Below are 11,906 nucleotides of genomic sequence, written 5' to 3'. Positions count from 1 at the left end.
ATATTTCCCACCTGTGTAATTCCACTTTCCCAAGAAAACAAGTGAACGACGGAAAATGTCAAATCATGTCCAATCACGGGAAAATTTGGTGTACTTTCTTCTCCTTTCCTTTCTCAAGAAGGCAAGTCAACAGAGCCTTAAAGAAAACCTAGTTAGCTAAAATGAAGGGCTTTGCCATCTATTTATAGACCTTTACGTTAATTTTTTAACCCCTTAAGTTACTTATGGACAACCCTTTGTTGATGTGTTATATGATTTTTCTTAAATTTGAGTGGTCTAGGTAAAGAATAAGGGACGAATATAAAAATGATATGCTTACTTCCTTCCTGTCTCCCCTGGACAATTTCTTTTAGGATAAATCACTCCCCTCTGCTTTTAAAACAGCTTCTCACTAGACAACCCCTAAACTGGATAATCCACTCCCTTTTTACACTACATTACAAACTTAGCTTGTCTTATTAGGTAATTTTAGCCTGATTTTGACGAAATTTTGCAGGGACCTTATTGGGATTCTAAACTACCTTTGGAAAATTGTGGTACTCTAGTTGACTTATTTGTGGGATTTTTATTCAAACACATTGATTTAGGGTGCTGTCAAAATGAGGTGTCTACACCAATGCATTTTGATGCCGGCTTGATGTGCACCGCAGATCGCCTAATGCTCTGTTTGGTTGTTTGTTTTGGGGGGATTGTAGGAGTTTCAAATGCATGAGATCTCCTAGAGACCTCCCCAAAGCATGTATGGTTATCATTTACACCTTTGACCACTAGACATCTTCTAGACATCATTATTGGTTTTTATCCTAGGTGGCGCCTACGTGGCGGAGATGTCCCCCCCCCCCCCCCATAATCTTCTCCCCTTTTTTCACCAAAATGGAGAAATTTGTTGGGGGAATTAGGAGAAATTCTTGTCTTATTCTTTTTCTCTCTCTCTCTCTCTCTTACTTTTCTCTCTCTTCCACCTATATTTTGATAATGACACCCTACATCTTCCGCTAATTGCCTCGCGCAACCAAACACCACTCGCAAATCTCCCTCCTAATATTCTCCCCATCTTCCATTCTCTTCCATTCTTGTCTAATTCTCTCTGACTTATTTTTCTCATATTCCCCCAGCCATCTACAAGCAACCAAACAGAGCATAAGGAACTGCAGCCATTACCAACATGGAGTTCTTATTCCTCCATAACTATTTATTCTCACATACAATGCTGAAAAATATAATTGGAAATTAATACAATATAGAGAACTTGCCAATTATAAATTGAGCTGGTGAAACGGATGCTGACAAACTCTTACACGTTTCCTTATTTATCTCTGACAATCTAAGTTTTCGCCATGCGCTTTAATTTTTTCTGTGTGTGATATTTATGATATCCTTTTAGCGGATTCGGTCAGATATTGCCCCTTCTTTGAATAGAAAAGATGCTCACACGACCACTCTGTGTAAGGTTCACACTTTATAAGGTTCAAAGTCCATGAAAGGTTTCGCTTCATTTTTTTCTTCTTCAAATACACAATTTTGAGTTTCTATTTCTTGTCTGACGATGAGCCAGGGAAGGCCGAGGGCGATGAGTAATGGTACATTCAGAAAGGATTGAGCATAGTGAGGTCATTGATTAGTTGGGATTGGTAATCATCTTTCTCTCTCTCTCTATTCCTCTTTTTTGTTTCTTCTCCTCTTTATCTTCCTCTTTCATCTCCTCACCATGTTTTCCCCTTCTTTTGTGATGAAGCAATTTTGGTCATTTAAAATATATAACATAAAAGCTATATGTGTGTGTATTTCAATTCCGCATTAATTATTTGTTAGATCTACTCCAAAACCTCAAAGGATGTTCTCTTGATGCTTTGTTAGATTAATCCTGTGATATGGCTCGAAATAATATGGATTGTATACTATTCTTTTTGTAGAGGCTAATACAACAACTTTAGATTGAAAGATCCTCAATTGCTTGAAAATTTTGTTTAGCTGATTTTACAATCTTTTTTTGCATTTCCCTCAATAAGAATTATACTTAAAAAGTATATATTTTGTGACTATTTTTTGAAAAAAAATTGATGAAATTAATTAGGATTTAAACAATGGAAAAAGAATTTATGTAATTTTTAGAGGATAAATTTCTTAGAAAAAATTATATATGCAAGTTTAAAGAGATAAAATCATAATAGAAAATGACCTACCAATGTATAAAGTCTCTACATTTTGTGTTGTTAAATGGGAGAATTGAAAGTTAATGTAATTTCTAGAAAAATGGCAATCTCCTTTGTCCATTATACAAGATAGTATCACCAACCACTCCAAGTTTTAGGCCTCAATTTCCTCTGCAAGTGATGGTTATCTTGTCCTTTTCGTCTTATGTTAAAAATTTCCAAATTAAGGGATTCAGTCATTGTTGCGTTGGCTTCTCTAAAACCAAAAGATTCTCACATATTGATATCACTTAAGGTTCACAATCCATGAAAGGAACCATAATTTTTCGAAAAATATTTCCCTCGAGAATACATTTTCTAACGTTTGGCTACCTCATTTTTGCATTGTAACAAATTTACACAATAGAAAATTTCCTTGTCGAAAATTTTTAACCCTTCTTGGCCTTAGATTTTTATTTTATGAAATATTATCCCTGTGGAAAAGTTTACTTTCCATTATATTTTTGCTAGATCCGAACAACCCAACAAGGATAAGATACACAAATCTTTGATAGCAGTTGTTGAAATAAAATCACAGCAAGAAGCCAAACCCAAAACACAAAACTATACATAAAGAGGAGAGAGAGAGAGAGAGTTCACTTTGAATATTACAAACGCAAAACCAACCGTACATCCTCTTCTCTTCTTGACTTTAATGTTTTTACCCTGCAACGTATGTCACTTCTTTGGGTACTCTCTCTCTCTCGCTCTCTCTCTCTCTCTCTCTCTCTCTCTCTCTCTCTCGCTATCTACACACTTTTCTCTTCACCTTATACATATAAACAAAAATAAAGAAAAACCTAAACTAAGTAGGACTCAACTCAAACCCAGGACATCTCGTCCACTTCCCAAAAACCAAACATTATAATAAATAAACTTTCCTGTTTTTGTTTAGAAACAAAAGCAAGACACCACTTACTAATAGTGAGACTCCAAGACTACCTTTCTAGAAATGGCTTTAACAAATCAAGTTTCTAATCTAGCTAGGACTCAAAACGGATTAAAGCAAGCATGTATCCTATACTTTCTAACAAACAAGAAAAGTGTGTTTCTAATTACAACTCTAATTTCCCTCTTTCCACCACACTTTCTAACTTCCTCTTATATCTAAAAATTCCAAAACCAAATTTCAAAATCAAATTAGAAGCTTATTAGAATAAGACTCCTAATCAAAATTAGAAACTTCTAAATTAGATACATCCATGTGTGTGGGCATGCACCGGCCCACGTCGCACGCACTCGCACGGGCCCACGTCTCATGCATTCGCACCGGCCTGTCCCCTTCAGTGCTGTGGAGAGTTGGCGATGACCCTCAATACTGACTCTCTCTACAAGTCACGCCAAGTACCTTTTTGAACTTTGCAAACTTCTTGTAGCTCAACGATTTGAACACAATGAGAAACTCCGCTATCTCACTGTACCACACTCTTGGAATCTGTCTCGGGCCATACAAAACCTTCTGCAACTTGCACGCGTGTTGTTTATTTTTGGTACTCTCGAACCCCTTGGGTTGCTCCATGTAAATTTCTCGATCCAATTCACCATGCAAGAATGTATTCTTCACGTCCATCTGCCATAACTTTCATCCTTTACAGGCAGCAAGGACAACAAGTCTCGCCCTGAACCTTTCTATCGATCCATCCACTTTGGTCTTTACCTTGTACACCAAGTTACATAAAATAGGTAACACTTTAGTAGGTAGTGGAACTAGATCCTAAGTTTCATTCTGTTTCAAGGCTAGAATCTCATCTTCGATTGCTTCTTTACATTCGGGAACACTTTGGGATTCTTCAAAAGATGGTTTGGTAACACCAACTTCTTCAACTGATGTCGCTACATATATCATATTGATAGACTTTAGATTTTCTAAGCTTTCATCTCTAGGCACCACCTCCTCCTGAGGTTCTGTTGACTCAAAATCACCTCCACTAGAATCACTGTTGAATGGAACATCTATCACATGATTCAAAGATCTCGGACCAATTGTTCGGTCACCATTGTTTGTGTCCTCAAAATAGGCGACATTCACGATCTCTATGGTGAAAATCACTCCACTCCTCATCACTATCATATATCTTGGAATCTTTATATGTTACAATATTACCTTCCTCTTTCCTCTTCTTTGGTGCGCGACAATCTCTTGCAAAGTGGCCCGATTTACCATAATTGTAGCACGTCCATCTTGATCCCGAGTTCCTAGTTTGTTTCTCAGAATCACTATCACCTGAGGCCCCCTTGATCAGAACTTCCTTCCCTTTGATCTGATCTAGCCTCCGGCTTACCTATCTTATACTTTCTTGAATTGCAATCCTGAAACTTCCTTCCTAGACCATGTGGTGATCATTGAAGAGAATCTCCTTGTTCTCCTTTATCGTAGATCCATCCATCTGCCTGGCTAGACTATCTTGGTTTGCCAAGAGACTCTCCAACTCAAGTAATATTGGTTGTGTTGGCCATCCTTGGATTGCCGTGATGAAATCACTGCACGGATTATAATTTTCTACATCCACATATCTGAAATCTTGGACTATTTGTCGAGTTGTTATATTTCATGACAAATCTTTTTCAACTTCACAAAATATTTGGGAATCGTCATATTCCCTTGAGATACAGAACATATCTTGTTTTCAAGCATCTGTAGTCTTACGTCGTTTGCTTTTGAAAATAAAGTGGCAAAGACATCCCACGCTTCCTTCAGCGTCTTAGACTCCCAAATATAATCGAGAAAATCCCTCTGAATGGTAGCCTTCAACATGAACATGGCTTTACCGGCTTTGATCTTTCACTTCCTCTGCAGTTTCGACACCTCCGTTAGGAGAATTGGTTTCCGAACCATTCACTATCTTCCATAAATCTTACCCTTGGAAATACGATTCTATGGAAGATTTCCAATATTGATAATTTGTGTTGTTCAACTTCTCAACCCTGTTGATCGAATTAGTGAAATCCATCTCCTAGATCAAAGCTTTTAACAAGTGACAAACTTGAAGTCGGATCCCGGATATACAACTTCTACGTTTGATCCCTGAGAGCAGACGTGTCAGATCTCGTCCCTGGAGACTTGATCAACCTTGGATCGGCTATGCACACCAGTCCGTGACTCGTATGATCTACTTCCTTTGGCTTTTGTACACTAGTCTCAGACTTGTCGCTTCTTCGATGTCCATTCAGCAGCCCCAGACCAGTGGCTCTGATACCACTTGTAGAAAAAAAAGGATAAAAAACACAAATCTTTGATACCACTTGTCGAAACAAAATCACAGTAAGAAGCAAAACCCACAGCACAAATCTTTAACGTTTTTACTCTCACTGCAAAGTACGGCACTTCTCTAGGTATTTCCCTCTCTGTCTACACACTTTTCTCTTCACCTTATATACATAAACAAAAATAAAGAAAAATCTAAACTAAGTAGGACTCAACTCAAACCCAGGACATCTCACCCACTTCCGAAAAACAAAGCAATATAATAGAATAGTATTTTAGAAACCAGGGAGGGAAAGACAACAATTAGGTTCACGTTTTAAAGTTCACATATAAGAGAAGGTAACATAAGAGTAAGAGGAAGCTGAATGTGAATAATATGAAACATACTAGGAGGTCTGGTGGGAATCAAATTGGCAAAAACAAGTACGGTTGCCATAACTATAGTAAGTTAGTTCACTTTAGATAAGAGTATCATTAGGAAAGGAAGAAGAAATTAAAGTTCAAGAATGAACCACAAAAACTCAAACTACTACTGTGTTTGCACGGAATCACATGTAGCCTCAGTGTAAAATGATGCTTAGTGACTTGAGTAAGGATGCACTTGTCAGTTGTAGATAGACAAGAAGAGTTTTATTGAGTTGAAATAGATTTCCGAAGGTGAACCATTCATTTGTCTGATATTTAGGTGTCTGATATTTGATATTGACACTACCATGTTTTAATAATTGCACAAACTCAAGTCTTCCTTTCTTTTTTAATTGGCTTCTAGGAGCATTTTGAAAACTGTAATAATCACTGACAGCTGTCTAAAAAAAGAAAAGACGAGCCGAGTTTGTGCAATTATTAAAACAATGTAGTGCCAACATCAGTAGCCTTTTCAATGTTAGGAAGTCAGGAAACAGGTAAATGTTTTGCCACCATAAATAGCACCTCTACCTATGTCACATCTGTCCTTTTCAATGTACAACTTACTAATATGGGTGGCACTTCCTAAGCTCATTGGTGGGATTATTACCAGCCCCAAGAAAAGTACATTGTTTCCTATTCCATATCATTATATGAGTTGGGCCTCTCACAGTCTCACTATTACTGTAGGCTGCCGATTTGAGATTGATATTTCCACGCCTCTTTCGGTAGAGACATAGAGCCATCAGTATTCCCTATTCAGTACATCATTTGGCAAAGTTAGCATGAAACACTGATCATTAGCAAAACTTCCATAAATTTTAAGGGAAATCATACATTATCCCCCTTGTAGTGTAAAATAAGTAGTCATAAATACACAGGAGGGGGTGTTCCCAGGCAGAAAAAAGGGGGAAATATATGACAAAGTGAATCTCAATAGATAAGGAAGGACTTAACCAAAAATTTATCTTCTCAAAGTTCCAACGCTTATCCTAATATCTTGCCTGAAAATCATCATTTCTTACTGTTTTTTTTCATCTACACTCCGAAATGTCTGTTTCTTCTACTGCTAAAGAAACTAACTCTCCTTCCTTTTTCCACCCTCTACAGAGAACTCAGCTGACCAACAACAGGTTCAACAAGAGAGAAAAGCAAAACCCAAAAAATCTCAATCTCAAAAACCCTTCAAAACTACAACCATGGGTTCAAATCAAGACTTCTCTCTGATGACACAACCTTCTATTTACTCCCTCACTTTAGATGAATTCCAAAACACTATCTGTCAAAGTGGAAAAGATATTGGGTCGATGAATATGGACGAATTTGTAGTCACGGCTGAAGAGTTGGGATCCGAATTTGTGGTGCCAATATCAAAATCAATGAACCAATCCAGAATATTGACCAAACAAGGTTCACTCACTATCCCGGCTCCACTATCCCGGAAAACCGTGGACGAAGTCTGGTCTCAAATCCAGAGAGACCAAGAAATGCACCCACATCAGAATAACATAACCCATGGTGGAAATTCCGGAAATGCCCCTCTACAAGCCACATTTGCTGAAATGACTTTAGAGGATTTTCTCATTAAGGCAGGGGTAGTTCGGGAACAACAGAATTATGGGGTTTTTCAGCAAAATAATATGGATACAGATTTTGCAATGGGAGGAGGTGAAAGGCCGGGTTTTGGCCATGGAATGGATTTCGGATTTGTCGATAATCGGAATACCGGGAATGGGATTCAGGGCGGTATTCCGGGATACCCAGGTTTTCAGAATGGAGAAGGATCCAGCTTTGGCGGGAATGGGAATGGTGGTTTTCCGGGTGTTTATTCGGTGAGTCCGGACAGAATCGGAACGAGTCAGGTGGATAACTCGGTGAGTCAATACGGGTTTGGAATGGCTAGGGTGAGAGGGAGTGGGAGGAAGAGGATTGTAATGGATGGGGCTGTTGAGAAGGTGGTGGAAAAGAAGCAGCTTCGGATGATCAAGAATAGGGAATCAGCGGCCAGATCTCGGGCTAGAAAACAGGTATGTATTTACTTTAGGGCGAAGATTTTTTCGCCCCATTGTAGGATAATGCGCCCCACTTTTAACGTGATTTGACGTCAAAAAGCGTTGAAGTCTGTCCACAATTCACATTAACAGGGAGGCGCATTATCCTACAGAGGGCGAATAAATTATCTACGTTTACTTTATTGATTTCGTTTTGATATTCGCACCCTTTCCGAGCTTCTCTCACGGGCAGTTTCAAATCCCAGTTAGCTCTCAATAGCAAATGAGAGAAGTTTAGTTAAGGCTACTGAGGGTGCTGATATCGATCCTGTTTTGATAATGGAACGTATCACCTTGTTTCTCAAAGGTTAAATGATAATAGCATAACCATGTTTTATTAACTGCACTAAGCCATCTTGTCTTTTCTTTTCTAATTGGCTTGTTAGAGCTTTTTGGGAACGTTTTTTTAATACTGCCAGCTGTCAATGGCTCTAACAATTCCAAAAAAAACTAAAACGGCAATTAAAAAAGAAAAGACAAGGTGAGTTAGTGCAACTATCAAAATATGTCAGTGCCAATATCAGCAGCCAAGGCAAAATGGGGTTGGTGCAATTATTAAAACATAGTTGTGCTGATATCATTTCAATTTAATTGTCTTTACCTTTTTCAGCTGGTTAAAGCTTGCTTGATGAATGCCAGACTGAAGGACGCTCTTGCTAAAAAAAAACAGCAAAGGCACCCCCATTGATCTACGACACCATATTTCATTTATAACAGCACTGAAAAAGGTCAAGGAATAATAAGGGAAATGATATATTCGCCCCCTCTTCTCCCCCAGGTCACACCCTGTAGTGTAAAACAAGTAATCGTAAATAAACTGCATCGGGTGGCCCAGTGAAGAAAACGGGGAGAAATATCACTTCCCTAATTATAAATGCAATATGGTGACCTAAATCCAATGAGGTCCTCGAGGGCGCCTTTCAGTTTAGCATTCCTCAACATATAAAACAAGTGTCTTTGTCCCATTATCAAAATTTCGGATTAGGAATGTAAGCTATATTTTTGGCCATGTATCTTCTCCATATGTAAGCCATTTTAGTGAAATTTGAAGGGTCTTAGCTATTATAACAACTTGGGCTACTTTCTTAGAGAACCATTTCTTCTCTTGAAACTCATCGTCTCCCTTCAACCTAGTTACTTTCATTCCAACATTTTCTCGGGAAAAACTATTCTTCCTCTCCAATGCTTAATCCTTAGTGCTTTCTTTGCGTACTTAATTTCTCTAAAGATTATATTCTTTTATGCTTGTTTTGAGAGCTTGATTGCATATATTGTTGTGTTAATCTAGATGAGATAGCAGAGCCATCGGTCAAGGCCTGGTGTATACAATCCCCAACCGATTCAAGATCAAACCACACAGTTGAGATTCGACACATCTGTGTTTAGGTATCAGGCACCTCAAGGCCATTTAAAAAACTAGCCAAACTAATTCTAGGCCATGGCCCCGAGGGTAGCATAAGTCACGTCCTTGACGACCTGTAGGAAGGTCTTACAATATTCCTCAACAGTGAGCACCTTAGCCTTAGGCCCTCAACTACCGCACGGTCCTTCCCCTGCTCGACCGCCTCCTTCATCTCGATGGCCGTCTTCACCTCGGCAGCTTTCACCTCTGCCTTCTCCATCTCCACCCTCAGCTTAGCGATCTCCCGTTTCTTACGTGACCTTGTCTCGGCTATCTTAGGCTTCTTCTTCACTAGATCGGCGTCGTCCTTCAATCTTCTAATTTCTCCATAGAGTATATAGACATCTTCCAAACTGTGGTCCCATTTAAGACGGAGATCTAGAATGACGAGCTGGAAGTTAGAAAACCAATAGAGCAAAAGTAAAGAAGACTAACTTGAAAGGCCCGATCTGAGTGTTATACTTGGGCGAAGGTCCACCGAGGCAGCGTCGAGTGTGAGAGGTCATCCGCTGCCTCCTTATCCACAGGGAGCATCCCATAGACCGATGTCTCCATGCTCACGATAGGGTTCTCCAGGGCAGAGTCGCCCGCTTGAACGTTCCAGTCCAGGATGAAGGTGGTCCCTTTTGCTCATCTTATTCCTGCTGAAGCTGTCTCAACGGCGCCGTTGGTCGCGCCGGCGTACCTCAATGCACACCAAGGTGCACTGCCCTAGAAGGCTGACGCTGTCATCAACCTCCACCATGTCCTTCTAGCCTTGCCCAGCCGAGGTAGTGACCAAAGGCTTCTTCTTCATTGGCCCTAGAACGACCGAGCTCGTTGCCACCTTCTTTTCCTTCTCTACCAAGTCTTCCTTCTTTTGTGCTATAAGGACATAACAGACTCAAAGGATTACCCTTCGCTTCTCCCCATTTGTCATTGAGCTTGCACTAGCTCCTCGAGCTCAGGATCCCCAAGTACTATTAGAAAGTAATTCAAACTAAGGATTGTTGGTATAAGGATAGTGGAAATCAAAATAGAAATTTACAATAAATTTTTATTGCAAAAAGTATGGTCATATTGAAAAAAAATGCCAAAAAGGCTAGGGAACAAGCAACTACAAGTACAACTGTACTCAGGCCAAAGTAGACGAGGAACCCCTCATCAGACAACTGATCCACATTAATAGCATCAGTTTTTTGTATCTCCGAGAACATCCCTTGGTCCTTGTCAGTTAAGCTAGAATTCTGATTTACCGCCTTTAGATCCGGCTCTATCCATGTTGTACTAAATTCCCAGCTCCCGTCTCTACCGAGCTTCGCAAAGGAAAACTTATTTTTCCACTCGTGAATGGAGCTTGGTGATCCCTCCAAAACCTTCATTTTAGGTCGTTGGCTGAAGTAGTACCAGCCCCGAAACTTGTGCTTCTTCAGGATGAAGCACTTGCATAATAAGGTCGCCGACAATCGCCGTCCTAAATCAGCACACGGGGAGTGAAACATACCAGATTTCGCTAGGAGTTCGGGAAGAGATTGCCGTCCTTAAGGGTGTCCTGATAAAAGCAAACCTCACTTTGCCTACCATCATTAAGCCGCTTCTCGGGGAAAGGTAACCGAAGGGTGGTTGAGTCAGGAATGTAGTACTCGGCCCTAATCCTAGCTACATCACCTTCCTTAGGATGACAAAGTTCATCTATGGGCCTGGCATGCTGAGTTGGTACAAGATTTACTTGGGGGCTGAACTGCCTAGCGCCCCAAGATAGAACTTTGGACAAGGCCTCAGATGTAGACTTAGAAAAGAATGGCTAGTTTAGGCCACGGTGATCTGAGTCGTCCCCCTTGCAAAGAAGCCCTGGAGGCAAAGATCGGTGACCCGAGTTGCCTTCCCCCAACGAAGAAGCTAAGCAGAGTCGGAGTTTGACCTATTTTTGGAATCGGACCTGGACATAATCAACATTATGCAAAGGAATGCATGAGGAGAGGAAGAATTACTCAGAGCGAGCTGAAAGGATTGAGAGAAAGTGGAATGCCAAGCTCCGAGTGGGAATGATGACCTCGAACTCTGATAGACCAATTCAAAGCTTCTAACCTCTCTAAAAGTGACTGATAATTGAAATGACAGAAAAAATCGCGAACTCTTCTTACTTTATAGAAGCTCACCGCTCCATCCGACGGACCAAACATCATGACTCATTGCCTCCGGAGCCACGGGAAGACCCATGACATGATCTTACGAATGCCTCGGAAGTCGAAATGACATCCCATCATTATGCCAACAAGAGCTTTCGAATTCTGAAGAGCCCGACACGATTTCCCACTACAAGCAGCAACACGCCCGTATGAAATCCGAGGACGGCTCAGATAGACCAGATGAAGATTGTACACCAATAGTTCGGCCAAAACAACTCAAGCGTATCGAAAACCAACCTAGACGTCCAGTTCGGAAGGACCCAAAAGACATCAACCACTTTCGCCTGCGGTCAAGACAACGGTGAACCCAAGTAAAACTGCTAGCTCAAAAAAGACTAAACACCGAACTCTCCGAAGAAGGTACGCCTTGCTCAGATCGGCCAAACCTAGGAGAGAGCTTCGAATTGATTTCAAAGAAAGCTGGTCCGGAGCCGCACTCAGATTGACCCAGACTACACCACAGCCCAATCAGATGCGGCCGAG

The 11,906-nt window shown here is 40.4% G+C and overlaps 1 protein-coding gene across 2 annotated transcripts in view; it reads left to right on the top strand.

Annotated features, from left to right (window-relative positions):
* Positions 1–1,461: 1,461 nt before the first annotated feature.
* Positions 1,462–11,906, top strand: part of LOC143863984 (protein ABSCISIC ACID-INSENSITIVE 5-like) — a 51,816-nt gene continuing 41,371 nt past the window's right edge. The window contains exons 1-2 of one of the 2 annotated variants that reach the window (XM_077374793.1): positions 1,462–1,631; positions 6,913–7,829. In XM_077374793.1, coding sequence (XP_077230908.1) covers positions 7,002–7,829 — 828 coding nt within the window. In that variant the 5' untranslated portion in view covers positions 1,462–1,631; positions 6,913–7,001. Of the gene's footprint in view, positions 1,632–6,856; positions 7,830–11,906 lie in introns of those variants that run through there. The other variant, XM_077374794.1, reaches the window with a different exon arrangement.

Source organism: Tasmannia lanceolata, unplaced genomic scaffold (assembly GCF_043159265.1).
Source record: "Tasmannia lanceolata isolate RefF3 unplaced genomic scaffold, GAP_Taslan_0.1 ptg000044l, whole genome shotgun sequence".
NCBI lineage: Eukaryota > Viridiplantae > Streptophyta > Magnoliopsida > Canellales > Winteraceae > Tasmannia > Tasmannia lanceolata.
Note: the sequence above shows the minus strand (reverse complement) of the source record. Positions and strands in the feature narration are given on the sequence as shown.